Here is a 16215-nt window from a genome sequence, read left to right on the forward strand (position 1 = left end):
GTTCCCAGAAATGCGGGACACCCCGACCGTCCATTGAACCAATGCGTTCCACTAGTTTTGTTAGAACATCCGTTGAGCCCAAGCTTTAGAAATAAGTGTCGACACTTAGGCGTTTCTATGAGATGTCCTTCGATAGTGTATACAAGTGGAATGGAAGCGCAAGAGCATCCCCAGTTTTTTTTTTTTTTTTTCCTGGGGCACTTAATTACGCTGTGTTGGCATCATGACAGAATGCAATGGCGTTCATTTTAAATGCGATAGCATTTCTTTAACGCACTTTTCGACCTCGGAAGTGTAGCAATATAGACAGGTAGCGAAACTCTCATAGGGCCCTGCGCCTTCAGATGACGCCATGATAGAGACTGTCAAGAGACTGGAAACAAGCGTGTTTCCGGATTTAAATACTGGAATGACCTTCCCGATTAACCAGTCAGATGGGATATCGCCGCACGAGAGGGGCTGTGATAAGATTAAAGTTAGAAATTCAGCTGCGACATTTTTAGTATTTTTAAGAAGTTTTGACTTTATGGAATCAGAGCCACACACGGATGAAAACTTGATGCACTTCAAAACACCGTTGTAATTAATTTCTATGCTAGACATCTGAGGGAAGTTACACGGTGATGTGGGAAGGATGCATGGCGACCACGACTTAGTAAAAACAGATGCGAAATAGTTGTTGAGGGCATTAGCGCAATCGTCAGGGAAGCAACTTATCCTGATGCGTCCCATGATACGGGGGCTTCGCTGCGGGGGAGGATCGTACTCCAGAACTTTTTTGGCTGCGAACTGGTCATGTGGGATAAGGTTGTGGAATAAAATGATTGTTTAGCGTTTTGAAAAGACAGTTTGAATTCCTTATTGGCGAGATGATAATGCTTCCAGGCTGCCGGAGTGTTACGTGTACGGGCTAACCGAAATATGCGATTCTTCCTGGCTCGTCGACGTTTCAGAGTTGTTGAACCAAGGTGTAAGGGGAGAAGACTTGACTAGGAGCGTAGGGACGATAACATCCTCAAATTCTTTCAGTTTATCTCTGAAAATACGTCAGTTTTCACTACTTACTACTTACTTATACTACTATAATCTACTTACTTATATGGAAAATTTGCTACAAATTACTCGAGAGATATGTTAAGTTCTAAAATAATGGCACGTAATTTTTTATAGACTTAGTACGTTTTTTAAGCCTTGATTCGTCTTGATCTCCTCCGCAATGGCAATCGTGACGGTTATTTGAAACCACGGTCCATCGAAACGGTTTTCAAGTATCACCGCGTGACGTGTGGAACACACCAACCTAAAAAAAAAAAAAAAAAAAAAAAACAATGAGGAACGGTATGTGGAGTTCAGAATCGGGTTACAGATTGCCATGCAGGTTCTCCGGAGAAAAGAACGTGCATGGGACGTGCGCAGGATGCCGTGCGTTGGTTCGGCGGACGTCATTCTGCATCGGCCATTGGCCCAGCTCGCTACTTAAAGGTCTTCTATAAACTGTCTGTTCGTGTAGCTGGGTTCTTTTTTGCCACCGATGACGAGGAACAACAGCATACAGGTTAGAAAGCAAGATTCCTGTAATTTCTTGCGAACCCTCGATGTTTATCAGGGTTTCTGAATACTTACAAGGTACAATCGCAATATAGTGCCCTGAAGGTGAGTAACGGATGACGACGTGAAACCAAAGGTCCGCTAGGAAGTTGGCATCAAGATCTATGAGGACACTCAGAGGGTCTACGTTGCGTGGAGGCCCATGTGGCCATGGAATGTTTTTGGACCTGCATATCGACAACAAATGACATTAGAACATTGTGGGGGGCGCTGATAACCCGGCAACTTCCGCGCGATAGCGCAGATAGCGCAAGAGATAAAAGAGCGAGCGCTCGGGAAAAGAGTGATTCATAACCCGTAGCGGTACCAGCGCACAAAGGTCACATTCACGAGAGTTCCTCCACTCGCTCCCCAAAAAGGACGTTGATTTCAGTCTGATAGGCAGTGAGACAGGAAGAGTTCCTCGCATACCAGATCAGTTGGTTGTATTATAGTGAGCTAAAAGCTGTAGTTGTATCGTTGCGAAGCTTTCTGTGAGCAGCAATAACAGCCTCATTCACACCTTCGTGGCATTCCGTCTCACGACGGAGGCCCCCGGAGATCCCTTCGGCACCCCTGCAAAAACGGTACATGGACGTGTCCCAGAAAGGCACGACAGGACAGCACAGTGCTACCACTATGGCAGCATCTGATAGACCAACACCACCTTCAACGGATAAGTCGCATAGAGCATCAACAGCGGATGACAACACAGCTGCAGCACAAGTGAGAGGAAGCGACGTCGACCTACCAATAAGTGACGACGACATGAGTCAGGCAGCTGACTCAACAGACGGATTCATCATCCCCGCACGACATCGCAAGCGAAGACGCCTCCTTGAACGACGCCGTAACAGCTCCAGTGAAGACACGGTGAAGAGTGTGGCGTCCTATCAACAAGGCGCCATCAGTGCTCGCACGGTCCTCTTCCGACCGACCGGGAAGGACGACAACGTGAGCTCCCTTAAGCTCAGGAAACTCGAAGAATTCCTCGATTCGGAAGCGCCAAATGAGATAGTCGAAGTGCGGGTAAACAGCGCAAAAAATATCGTCGCGGTGGACACCAAGTCAGAGGGCGGGCTCGTCCTGCTCCTAGCCATTACGCGCCTATGCAGTATTGGCGTTCGAGCGTACCTACCACCACCACCAAATGCAGTCACAGGGCTCATACGTGTTAAGGACACTTCCTTCACCGATCAGCAACTAATGGAAATGATACGCACTTCTGTACCCGTGACAAACGTGCATAGGCTAGGAAAGGAAGGGGTACTCGTTAAAGTGTGCTTCGCTCGAGGGCCACTTCCGGAGTCCGTACATGTCGGGCGCGTCAGGTTCCCAGTGAGGTCCTTCCAAAGCAGGCCCATTCAATGCCGGAAGTGTGGGCGTTTCGGCCACGTCAGCGCGACTTGCGCTCGCGTCGCAGTATGCATGAAGTGTGCGGGAACTCACGACACACAAGAGTGCCCAGATTCCAACGAACCCAAGTGTGCAAACTGCGGTAGGGGCCACCCCGCGTGGGACCACTCCTGCCCAGTAAAGCAGGTCGAGACAGCGGTCCACCGCTACAGCCTGAAACATAATATGGACACCAGGGAGGCCCGAAGGATTGTCCGGGACAAGAAAGCCAGAGAACGTGGGAAAGAAAAATCGGCGTCTCACAAAGCCGCAAACAACCTCCAGGAGGTGGCAAACGAAGAGCCGCCAGTCGGTACAAACACTTGGGAAACTTTCAGCAATGTCGTACGCAGAGGGCGATCAGCAACGGAGCCCAAGACAGTACAAACCTGCGAAGCAGCGCAACCCACACCTCGCTCCTCTAAGGGCGTCGAATCATCGTCAAGCCCAAAGCAAGACTCTCACACGGCCCCCTCAGAAGACAGAGGCCCGCCAACGCCGGGGTATCATATCGAAGCTCTGCCCAGCTTCGCAACTTTCGTCAAGCTAGCGTTCATGACCGTGAGGGCGCTCGTCGGATGTACATGGATTCCAGCAGGTATACGGTCGTTCCTGACCATGCTCCTACCCTTGGAACAGCCATTGACAGCCATGTTTACGGCGTAAAAGCTACAACATCTTCGGTATAAACAGGGCCACTCCTCTTTGCCATGAACAGCACACCTACTCCGATTTCGACCGGTCCACATTGCCCTACTTTGTGGCACTGGAACTGTAACGGTGCACGGGGGAAGTTGGCTGAACTGCAACTACGCCTCAAAAGGCACCCCGTTCCCATCATTGCGCTTTGTGAGAGTGGTCTACCGACATCAGCTGGGGTCACAGGATATAAGAAACTCAGCTCTCCGTCCATCCCTACGTTCCCCACGGGAAGTGCACTTCTCCTTATCAGGAAAGACATTATCAACCACCAGATAGACCTCAGCGCGGCTGGGGGTCCCAATGCTGAATTTGTAGGAGCACGAATTACCTTCCGCAAGATGACCGTCGACGTTGTCTCTGCATACATACGCCCAACCGTGACACTGGACGTCGCGGGATGCATTCGTCAAATACGGAAGCAGTGCCCAGGCCGGCTGGTCATATGTGGGGACCTTAACGCCCACAATGTTGCATGGGGCAGTAAGCGCACAGACAAGAGGGGAAGAGAGATTATGCAAGTGGCAGACGACTTGACTCTCATTCTAGCAAACGACGGTTCTCCAACCTTCTTTCGCCCTCCGGGCACCCACAGTGCAATAGATCTGTGTCTATACTCAGCAGACCTGAAGCTGTCCTGGCGAGTGGAGGCCGACACGTGGGGAAGCGATCACTTTCCTGCCTCAGTCTTCATAAAAGGGGCTGGAAGCACGGGACCAAAAAATCTGAAAACCCAGCACAGCATCACGGTGTGGGACAGTTTTCGGAGAGAGATGGAGATGTCGTCGGAGCCTGTTGAAGTCGCCCTCACCACCGCTGTCAAGAATGCGACAAAGGTCGTCAGCATAAGGAAGTCGGACCCCCCGCCAGACCTCAAGATGCTCAATCTCCTCGCGGCGCGGCGCAGGGCACAGCGGTTTCTCCGTCGGTCCGGATCCCGCACGCACCTGGTCAAGTACCGTCGCATCAACGCCGTCATCAGAAGGTACACAATCTCCATCCGTCGGCGCCAATGGGCACTGTTCTGCGCAACATTGAACCCCCGCACCCCAAGATCACTCGTCTGGCGGACGGTTGATACTCTGACTGGAAAGGCAAGAGAAAGCCTACCCTTTCAGTCACTCGCCAGTCAGCTGAGGCTCACTTTGGAAGAGGCAGCGGAATCGTTTGCTGATGTTCTAGTCAAGCCACCACCTCCAGCTATGAATGGCATTCATGTCGTACACGACAACCACATCCTCGACAAGCCATTCACGTGGACGGAGTTGAAATCTGCCCTTCAAAGGTGCCACCATGGCAGAGCGCCAGGACTGGACAAAATACCGTACCAAGCCCTGAGAAACCTGGGAAACATAGCCCAACAACGTCTTCTAGAATACCTGAATAGGATATGGGAAGCAGGTAAAGTCCCGTCGTCATGGAAGCACGCCGTGGTGGTTCCGGTTCTGAAGCATGGGAAGCCTAGGCAGAAGCTGTCGTCGTACAGACCCGTCTCCCTCACTTCATGTATGGCTAAGCTGATGGAGCGAATGATACAGGCCCGTCTTCACTGGTTTCTAGAGTCCAGAGGAATCCTCCCGGATTGCATGACAGGCTTCAGAAGGGGTCTGAGCGCCCTCGACAGCGTCCTAGAATTCTGTTCTGCAGCAGATAGCGCCAAGAAAAGGGGGATGGCGACGCTCGCCGTCTTCTTGGATATAAAGCAGGCTTTTGACAGCGTCCAACCACCCGTGGCAGTAGAGTGCCTCGTTGCGGCCGGCATAACAGGACGGACACTGTGGCTGGTGGGGGACCTCCTGACAGACCGCAGGGCGCAAGTGCGCCTTGGCACTGTGATGAGCTCTGCTCGCCCTATTGGAGGCCTCCCACAGGGCAGCGTTTTAAGCCCTGTATTATTTAACCTGGTCATGGCGTCCCTGCCGAAATGTCTCACCGCATCGAAACCGACGATCTCTATGACGATCTATGCAGACGATGTAGCACTGTGGTGCATCGGGTGCAAAATGAGAAGACTAAAGGCAAACATGGAAGCAGCTCTGCAAATCATCTCCGCACACTTGGAAACGAAAGGATTAAGCGTCTCGACGGAAAAGTCGTGCTCCATGATCATCAATCGTAAACGTCGACGAGAAGTCAGCGTGGAGCATCGAGGCTGCCCTTTATCGATTGTGAAGCGCCAGAGGTTCCTGGGGGTCACTATTGATGACAAGTTGAACTGGAGCTCACAGGTTGTAGCTATTAAGAAATCCATCCGGTCGTTCCAGAATGTCTTCCGACGACTCCAGGGCACAGACTGGGGCTGCTCTCCAGCGACGCTCCTTTCTCTGCATAGCGCGCTTGTCCTCCAGAGAATACTCTATTCTCTGCCCTATGCTCTCCCATCTGCTACCAGATTGTCCGAGTTGGAAGCGGCTCACCGCGTGGGACTCCGAACCGCGTTAGGGCTACCTCAACGAACGTCTTGTGGGCTAGTCTACGGAGAAGCCCAGTCAATGCCTCTCCGTCTACAGTCCACAGAGCGCCTACTGCGGCAACTTGACCGTCTGCACAAATCACAGGCCGGAAGAAACATTATCCGACGGATCAACGAACATCGAGGATCACGGTTCAAGGCTATGGAAGAAGGCACGTACAGGCTGCTTGCGCTGCAGGGACCTGAAATGAGTCCACCACCTGCCCCATTTGATGTTGAAGAGCCTGAAGTAGCACTATCGGTACGTGGTCTCCGGAAAAAGAGGGAAATCCCGGACACCGTTATCCGGTCGATGGCGTCGGAACTGATCCACGAGCAATATGGAGCAGCCCTTCACGTGTATACTGACGGCTCAAGTAATCAAAAGCTGCAGAGCAGTACAGCGGCGTTTTGGATACCTGCGCTCCAGCACTCTTGGGGTGGCCGCCTAGATTCCTTCGTCTCTTCAACCCTGGCCGAACAAGTAGCAATAGAGAGAGCGCTGGTTTTCGTATCATCTATCCCGGCCCAAGACGTCCTCATTCTATCAGACTCTAAATGTGCACTTCAACGAATCGCCAGATGCCGTCAGGAGGACACCAGCACACGCAAGATTGTAGGCAGCCTCAGGCTCTTAAAAGAAAACGGGTCCAGTGTGAAATTTCAATGGATCCCTTCACACGTCGGAATAAATGGGAATGAAAAGGCTGATTCTGTCGCTGCTGCTGCCCACACTGAACCATCAAACACGCCAGCGCCGCATGATCCTGACATCAACAAAATGCGTTTTTCAAGACACATTCAGAAGGTCCGGCTTGCTGCCATCCCAGCAGCGGCAATCTTCCAGCAACCTCTGCCGACAAGAGACCTGAAGAGGAGACAGGCGGTTCTGCTTCACCGGCTAAGAACAAAGTCCGTGCTAACACCAGCACTCCTGCACAAGATGGGTTTTGCTCCCTCTCCACACTGCGACTCCTGTTCCGTTCACGGGGACCTCGAGCACGTCATGATGCATTGCTCCGACCACAAGACCGCCAGAGAAGCGATGCTGCACAAGTACAAAGCCCTGAACCTTCCCAGAGACACATGTGAAGACATCCTGTATCCCCAAGGATCAGCACTTTGCCGTAGAGCTGCCCGGGACGAGCTGCTAGCCTTCGCAGCCAGTGTGGAACTATCTTGATGCATCCCCCCTCTACTATATTGCTTTTTCTTTACTTTCCCACCTCCTCCCCTCCCCTTTCCATAACAGAGTGAAACTTGCCGCCTTATGAGTGCAGGCAGACTTCATTCTGTTCTTCCCCTTTTTCTACGACTCCCCCCCCCCCCCCAAAAGAGTGATTCGTGCGGCAGGCACGCTGGCAGACGGTCACAGAAGCGAGGAGCGACGAAGCGGGCAGACGACCAGCAGCTCTGATGTAAGGCAATAAACCAGGTCCCCCAAGGTCGCCATTTTCCTATGTATTTGTTCCTATACCGATGCGTGCAATGCCGGAGGCCGCCCTTAGATACCCCATTGTTACCAGACGTTGGCTTGCGTGGATTGTAGCGCGCTAAAGATCCAGTTGAAGCACAATCCAAGCCAGGCCAAGTCACCGAAGGAGAAATGGACGACTGCAGCGCCTGCAGCGCCTGGTACGACAGGTACGCTATGTGATGCACGCAGCCGTGCACTAGATCCTTCCGATCGCTCAACACGTTTAAAAACGGACCAAAAAGTGAAACACGACAGAGAAAGTTGTTATACGCGTTTTATTTGGACATATAAAGACTAGATTCATTCGTACAAACAACAAAAACATTTTGCCGCTAAACTTAGCGCGCTGAAGTGATCCGGAACGGCAACAGTGGGGTATCTAGTGGCGGCCTTCTTCGTTGCACGCTTTTCCGAGGTGAGTTTGGGGGACCTGCAATAAACTTTGTTTCTTTTGTTCACCTGCTGTGTCAGTGTTCTTCGGGGCTACGGCGGGGTCGAATACGGAACCACCCCGGGTTTGTGGGCCGAGGTTCCCACAAAATTGGTTCCCAACGTTGGTGTTTTCGACCCGTCGCACCGTTTTCCCCGGAGGGCACGGCACAGTTGCAGTTAGTGTGCATTTTTGTGTGTTTTTTTCGTTCTGCCGTCTGCGTTGCAACGCAGGTTCTTCGACCGGAGATGCCTCCCAGGAAGAAGCACGACCCAGACAGTGACGAGGACGAGCCTGCGCCAGTGGCTGAGGACTTGCTTCGACAGATGGCATCCCTCTGTACGTTACTGACGCAGCAGCTTGGTAGCAGCACGCCCGCCGCCCAGCCGTCCCCGGACACGCAGCTGCGCCTGAACTTGCCGGTACCGACATTTTCGGGCTACAGCGACTCCAAGTCTGCTGAAGATTTCCTCGCCGACTTGAGTGCTTGCCAAACTGCCGTTGGAGCCACCGACGACGTCATTCTGCGTCGAGTACTTCCCGCAGCGCTGGTAAGCTCGGCTGCTTTGTGGCGTAGGTCCCAGCCCCCATTTCTCTCGATGGGCGTATTCAAGCAGCAGTTTCGGGACGAGTTCCTTCCCCGGACTATGTGATGCGTATGCGCGAAGAGCTTGCAGCCCGAACGCAGCATAGTGATGAGAGCCTTTTGGAATACATCCGGGCGATCCAGGAACTGTATCGGAGAGCGGACCCTCTCGTAGACGAAAAAGAGAAGGTGGCACGCGTTATCCGACAGTGCCACCCTCGGTTCAAGCCATATTTACGGGGTCGAAGTTTTACTTCCCTGTCGGAGTTAGCTATAGAAGCGCGCAGCATTCAGGCCGACCTGCTAGCTGAACTGCGTTACCGCACACCCCCTAGACCGGAGGAGACCCTTGAGCCTAGTTGTGCATGGGGCGGATCGGTACAGGCAACGTAGCTGCATCCCCGTTGGCCTGCAGGACCGAATAGCGGAGCGTCGGCAGGTCCTTCACACCGCTCACTCGATCCTTTTGCGTACGAGCAAAGGAACCAAGCGAGGCTTGTTGAGGAGACTTCGAGGAGCGCAGGACAGACCGGTAGCGAACGTCGCCGAACGTCAGGATACCGGCGTAACGACAGGATTGAGGGATCAACCCCACCGCTCTCTAATGGACTAAACGTTGGGAGACCGCGTTGTTACGGTTGCGGGCAACACGGACACATCCGTCGGGACTGCCCACATCGTACTTTGGCCACCCCGGAAAGAACCCCCCAGGGAAACTCGGAACGCCGACAGCGGTAACCGCAGATTACGAATTCCCGTCGTCGGCCGGAGCGAACATCGATAAGAGGCAAGTTACTTCTAACCGTGCTATCTTTTCTGATAATACAGTGGCCTTGGTCCCGCTTGCGTGCCGATTGCAAGATGACATCTGCAACATTGGACCTTTCATCGTGGTGCGCGTTTTGGGCAAAGACGTTGCAGGTTTGGTGGACACCGGAGCAGCTGTTTCCCTGATCGGCGACACCATCCACGACTGGTGCCGGGAGCGGAACATCTCGGTACGGACGACCAGGACTCGCCTCTGATGCGGTTGTACCTGCCGGTGGCGCGGTACGCCTTACCTTGACTGTCGATGGATATCGGGTCAGACAACGCTTTGTTTACCTTCCTGGACTGGCAGGAGCAATGATCCTGGGGCGTGACTTCATTACCTGGATGGGACTTGTCCTGGACTTGCGTCGCGGAGGCTACCAGCATGCATGCAGCAGTACCTTCTACCCATTCCTGGAGTGGACAACCCCTGGTGCGGACCAACGCCGGACTGGTGAGGGAACCCAGGACGACTGCTCAAAGCGAAACCGGGAACCGACTGGCAACAGCGATGAACCTAAGCAGCAAGCCGCTCGAGTACTTCGCGGCGCTGGACAATCACTGCCCGTTGGACAGCATCACGGAACGGGATACCAAACGCCTGTAGTTGCAACTGCTGTCTTGCATTGGGGTCTGCAAGGGTTTTCTGGAACCTCAGAGCAACGAGAAATGCTGGAGCAAGCATTGCTACCCTTTTCCCGGATGTTTACGGAAAAACCAGGTTTGACCGAAGTCTTGGAACACGGCATAGACACCGGCGACGCAAGGCCTTGGAGATGCAACCCGCGGCCGCTTAGCGTCCACAAGCGCAAGTTGCTCGATGCTGCGCTGAACGAAATGATCGAGACGGGTGCTGTTCGACCCTCGCGCAGCCCGTGGGCCTTTCCGGTGGTACTCGCTCCGAAGAAAGATGGAACCGCAAGGTTATGCGTGGACTACCGCCGGTTGAACGAGGTGACGGTGAGAGATTCGTATCCATTTCCCTCTATAGACTCGATCATGTACACGTTGGGATCAGCCCGCGTGTTTACAATCTTGGACTGCAGTCGAGGATTCCTGCAGATACCGATAGCACCTCATGATGTCGAAAAGACAGCCTTCACCTGTCATAGGGGACTGTTTGAGTTCGTCCGGCTTCCCTTCGGACTGTCCAATTCCCCGGCTAGTTTTCAGCGTATGATGGACGAGGTGCTCGGCGATGCGAAGTACAACTTCGCCATGGCTTATATGGATGACGTAGTAATTTTTTCACGTTCATTCCAGGAACACCTTTCACACCTGAAAGTCGTGTTGAGACGTATGCAAGCTGCTGGGTTGACTGTCAATCCTCGAAAAATGCAGTTGGCGACTAACCGCATCGACCTCCTAGGGTTTACAGTGGAGTCCGGCACGGTCAGGCCGAACGAGGACAAGCTGAAGGCTATCCTAGACTACCCTCGCCCGCAGGACGTAAAGAGCTTGCAGCGCTTCCTTGGTATGATTGGATTTTATAGACAATTCATACTGCGGTGTTCGGACATGACGCAGCCACTAACCTGGCTACTGCGGAAAGGTGCGCGCTGGTCATGGGGAGAAGCACAGGAGAATGCATTCTCCGCCCTGACGGAAGCGATAGCGCAGATCACCTGTCTGTATCTCCCAGATCTTAATCGCCCATTTGTAATGCAGACAGACGCGAGCGATTATGGACTGGGCGCAGTGTTATTACAAATGCACGAAGGTGAACTTCGGCCGGTGGCATTTGCAAGCCGCACGCTGACATCACCTGATCGAAATTACACCGTTACAGAGAAAGAGTGCCTAGCTATCATGTTTGCACTGAATAAGTTTTACATGTATCTGGATGGTGCGAAATTTGCAATCCAGACTGACCATCAGGCACTCACGTGGCTGAGTAGATTGAAAAATCCCGCCGGAAGACTTGCACGTTGGAGTCTGACGTTGCAACGGTACGACTTCTCGATCGAATATCGGAGGGGGACCTCTAACAAACTGGCAGATGCGCTGTCTCGAGCACCTCTGCCCCTGGAGGACGTCGTTACCACGCAGGAGCTCGTAGCCGCGGTTGGACAAGCCGGAACGGACAGAGAGCTAGCGTGGGGACACATCGTGAGCCGGAAGGACATCGTGGAAGCCCAGAGGACGGACGGACTCTGTCAGCGTGTAGTAAGGTGGCTGGAGACAACGGGCCCAGCGGACGCCGGACACGCTGAAGAGGTTAGATTCCTATCAGCTGAGCGAGGATGGTCTTCTGGTGAGGTACATCCCCCAGGCGGACGACGAGGAGGTCTGCGGCCACCCTTTCAGGATCGTAGTACCACGAAAGCTACGTAAGTTATTCCTCAGATATTTCCATGACTCTGCTTTGGCAGGTCACAGTAGCGGCAGCAAGACTTATTCTAAGTTATGTCGTATCGCGACGTGGCCAGGCATGAGACAGGATGTTTTGAGGTTTACTCGCAGCTGTCCAGTGCGTCAGAAGTCGAAACGTAGGGGCGGACAGCCGCCAGGATTGCTGCAACCGATTGTCAGTCAAGGGCCTTGGCAGATAGTCGCATGTGACGTAATGGGGGCCATACCCCAGAAGTCCCCGTGGTAACCAATACCTGTTAGTCATTACAGATCACTTCACGAAGTGGGTTGAGCTCTATCCCCTGCGGAAATTGGTGTCAGCTCGGATCTGGGATCGACTGCTGGATGTCTTTTCGCGGTTTGGATTCCCGGACCAGCTTATCACGGATAACGCCTCGTACTTTACAAGTAAGGTGTTTGTCGACACATGCTCGGCATTGAGTATTCGACATAAGAAGACTTCCCCCTATCACCCTCAGGCAAACATAACTGAGCGGGTCAATAGGAATATCAAAATGATGATGGTAACACTTACCAGCAGGCATAAGGATTGGGACGCGCGTCTAACGGAGATTGGCTTCGCCACTCGTACGACGGAAAATAGGTCTACTGGGTTCACCCTTGCCTATTTGAATTTTGGACGAGAAATAGTATTTCCACTCGAAAACACGCTACGAACACTGAGGGAACAACCCCGTCGCCCGTATGCACGATATGCGGAAGACATTCGCAACCGTCTCTCAACTGCAGTTCGTTGTGCACGTGAGAATCTTGAGGTCGCACGACTGGAGCAAGCATCCCAGTACAACAAGGGTCGACGCCAGGTAACATACCGCGTAGGAGACTTAGTCCTGAGGCGGACGCATCCACTTAGCGACGCGGCGAAGGGCTTCGCAGCTTCTCTCGCGGACCGATGGGACGGGCCTTACCGGGTAAGTGCGCAACTTACACCCGTAACTTATAGACTTGAACGTTGCAGTACAAGCGAGGAGTCCGGCCCAGTTCACATCACAGACCTCAAGGAGTTCATCGATCGCATCTTGGAGCAAGATGAAGGGCAAGAGGACTCCGGCACAAGTTCGTCGCAATCTCAACCCTTCCACGGCCCCATCGACACGGAGTCGCAGCCCGCTGAAGATGGGACAGTTCGGGGCGGGTTACCGGGGTCTCCTCGTTATAACCTCCGCCCTCGTAGACCTCCAAGGTGATGCTTTTTTATTTTTTTTTCCCTGCAGATGCCACGACCACCTGCAGCGAGAAGCAGTTCTCGACCCCAACAACGGCACCGACCTCAGCGATTCCCTGGGAACTCAACTGCTCGGAGGCCTTCCCCGTCACCCCGACTTGTGAATGTGGCTACCTGGACTGTCCTAGTTGAAGGCCGCAGTATCGGATACTGTTCCAGAACGAGATGGCGCGACCTCTCATCGGTGACCCACCTGATTCCCTACCAGAGCCCTTCCGCGGGCTGGGGTTATCAAACAGACACCCCACCGAGCCTCCAGCGGTGTACACGGAACAAGAAAGAAGCACCCTCTGCCCCTTCTGCGGTGTTCCACTGATCCACCCTCCGACCCATAATACGGGAGCCCTTCACCTGCATCGTATCCAACAAGCCGCACAGCAGAGGGCAGCAGCTAACAACGCGGCGTCCGCTCCTACACGTCGGGACATAGTCGCTGCAGTGAACCTACTTCGGCAGCTGGCCCCCCAAGTTCTCGCTCGGCCATCCTTCTCACCCGACCCTGAGGATATAATCCTCGATCTCCCCGAACTTCCGGACATTTGACTCAAGGGGGGGAGAGTGTGGGGGGCGCTGATAACCCGGCAACTTCCGCGCGATAGCGCAAGAGATAAAAGAGCGAGCGCTCGGGAAAAGAGTGATTCGTGCGGCAGGCACGCTGGCAGACTGTCACAGGAGCGACGAAGCGGGCAGACGACCAGCAGCTCTGATGTAAGGCAATAAACTTTGTTTCTTTTGTTCACCTGCTGTGTCAGTGTTCTTCGGGGTTACGGCGGGGTCGAATACGGAACCACCCCGGGTTTGTGGGCCGAGGTTCCCACAACATGTAGCGCTCGACCAACTCATGGTCGTATGTTCGATATATGCATTTTTGATGGGGATTCTACAGCTTATGATCCCTCACGCCAAATAGAGACCTGAGGAAGCGTGGACCTCCACGCGAAAGCTTGTACAAATTAAACTTAAACAAAAATCTTTAGTGTCGGTTTCTGTATTTTGTTTATGTGATCTACAGGACTTGACTCCCCTCTTCGTATACGCACCAAATAGAAAGGGAAATACACACAAAACAAGTACAATAAAATGTCTGCTGGAGTACAGAGATACATAAACTCACGCATAGAACAACATGCCTGAAAAGTAGTACAAAGCAATAAAGAGCAAACCATTCAGACATATGAGGATATATTTTCTGAATTGCAATGAACGCGTGCATTGCACCGAGTCTCGTCAAGGCATGTAAAAATCGGAACTATCTATAAAATATTTCTATTATACCTACAACGTTAATGTGAAGGCAAAAACAACAACTTTATGATGATGAGTGGAACGATGATGATTGGAGTAGTACACTCTTAAAAATGAACTTCACCGCATAGCACGCTCCTAGCCAACCATCATCTCGAATGATACCGTTATCCGCCCTATTTGTTGAAAGCGGGAGGCACACGCCTTTTCTGTGACACTTATGCTGTTCATAATTGTCACAAAAATGGCGTGCGCCTCCCGTTTTCAACAAATAAGGGCATATAACGATATCTTTCGAGATGATGGTTGGCTAGGAGCGTGCTATGCGGTGAAGTTCATTTTTAAGAGTACCTTAAAGGAGCACAGAGGGCCATCCAAAAAAAATTCAGATTAAGACGTCTGATGAAAGTGTGTGTGTCATTCATGGAGGTAAGAAACTAAGGAGATGCCCTAAGCGCCTCTCCCAATGCAAGCGAGCGTGCTGTGACCCGCGCATGGCATTGTGGTTAGTTGCCCACACACGTGACCCATAAACGTCACGGCAAGACGTCATAAAACATGGCGTCCTCCATGTCCGCGGCGTATCTTACCTGAATACAGAGACGAGCTGCGGCCGAATAACTTGTTTCCGCTTTCATAACATATTTGGAGTTGGAAGTTATCACACCCGTTGAAACACAAGATAGATCATCTCAGTGTGGAAGCAATGGATCACTAAATCGCTAGAAGATATACGTACGTCATCGTGACATTGCCTGGCTTCTCTTCTGTTTTGCTGTTTTGCTGCGATTTATCACGCGGCAAATGTTGAAACAACCCATAACCTTCAAAGTATTGTGCGAATGGACTCCTTGAAGGTAAGGCGCTTGCTGAAGATGAAGTTTGCTAAACTTCAAAGCCTCCGCGCAGACCGCCATAACGCCGAAACATGTGGGGATCACGTGACCGGGCAACTAGATGGGCGTGGTATTGCCAGGAGCGACCGCTAGAGGGGTTCCACGGCCTTCCGATCTTTTAGCCCTCTCCTTAGTTTCTTACCTCCATGGTGTCATTTTACCGGATAGCGCGAAAGGTTTTGATGTGTGCAATTTGTTTCCAAGAAAAAACCTCACATAAACATGGCTCCGCGCGTTCACCCTGAACTCGCCACTCCAGGTATAACCAGGATGAGAAGGTATGATGCCACGTCACCGATGACGTTACAAGGAGAACGCGTTCTGGTTCGCCGGTCAGTGGGGGTCAGCGCCTTGTCCCTTTGCCGCCGTAAACCAGTTTTGCCAGTTCTCCCGGAGAATTTGGGATAGAAGGAGCGGCCGAATCATTATCCAGACAACAGAAAGGCTTTTTCAGAACACCGAACAGCCGAGTAGCAGACAACATTTCTCCAGACCAATCAGCCAGCGTTCTCCTTATACCGTCAGCGCGAGGTTCCAGGCAGATCACAGGCTGGTACTGCTCTTCACCACCGTTGTGCACGGTCGCGTTTTGCGGCGTACTTCGCTTCGGTTCGCTTCGCTTCACTTCGGCACACAACTTCGGCACTTCGTTGACTTCGCTTCGTTCGCTTCCCGAGCGTATTCGCGTTTTTCGCCAAATCGACGCCGCACAGCCGTGAAACTCGGGACTAGCCAAACCGGGTACACCCGGCCGAACCGCGTACACTTGCGGAGAAGTTGCTGCTTTTCGCATGAACCGCTGAGCTGCACTCGTATTTTGCTGTTGAAATCATGGATGAAGTAAACATTGCAGACAACGACCAGCGAACTAAACCAAACTAGTTTTGTTCTGTGTCACAATGCGACTCTGCGCGCCGAGGGGATAGCAGTTTGTCTTTTCGCGTTTTCTTCTTTCCACACATAGAATACCGCCTACTTCGACGCATCCTCGGAAGAAATGGATTGAGTGACTTAAAATCAGCAAACCTGTTACATCAGCA

The 16215-nt window shown here is 52.4% G+C and overlaps 2 protein-coding genes across 2 annotated transcripts in view; one reads left to right on the plus strand and one right to left on the minus strand.

The window, feature by feature from the left end:
* Positions 1-430: 430 nt before the first annotated feature.
* Positions 431-16215, minus strand: part of LOC135377690 (phosphate-regulating neutral endopeptidase PHEX-like) — a 29969-nt gene continuing 14184 nt past the window's right edge. Inside the window, exons 4-5 of the mRNA XM_064610290.1 lie at positions 1624-1775; positions 431-459 (exon numbers count right to left, since the gene is read on the minus strand). Of these exons, the coding sequence (XP_064466360.1) occupies positions 431-459; positions 1624-1775 (181 nt within the window). The remainder of the gene's footprint in view (positions 460-1623; positions 1776-16215) is intronic.
* LOC135401563 (uncharacterized) lies at positions 8269-9625 on the plus strand. Its single transcript, XM_064634038.1, has 2 exons — positions 8269-8591; positions 9455-9625. Exons 1-2 carry the CDS (start codon positions 8289-8291, stop codon positions 9578-9580), a joined length of 429 nt encoding a protein of 142 aa, XP_064490108.1. The 5' UTR covers positions 8269-8288; the 3' UTR covers positions 9581-9625.

This window comes from Ornithodoros turicata, chromosome 1 (assembly GCF_037126465.1).
Source record: "Ornithodoros turicata isolate Travis chromosome 1, ASM3712646v1, whole genome shotgun sequence".
Taxonomy (NCBI): Eukaryota; Metazoa; Arthropoda; class Arachnida; order Ixodida; family Argasidae; genus Ornithodoros; species Ornithodoros turicata.

Bases quoted from the DNA above. Each gene is read 5' to 3' on its own strand.
- LOC135401563 (XM_064634038.1), top strand. From the start codon at position 8,289: ATGCCTCCCAGGAAGAAGCACGACCCAGACAGTGACGAGGACGAGCCT. The intron at 8,592-9,454 runs GTAAGCTCGGCT...CTGATAATACAG, and splicing joins GAGTACTTCCCGCAGCGCTG to TGGCCTTGGTCCCGCTTGCG.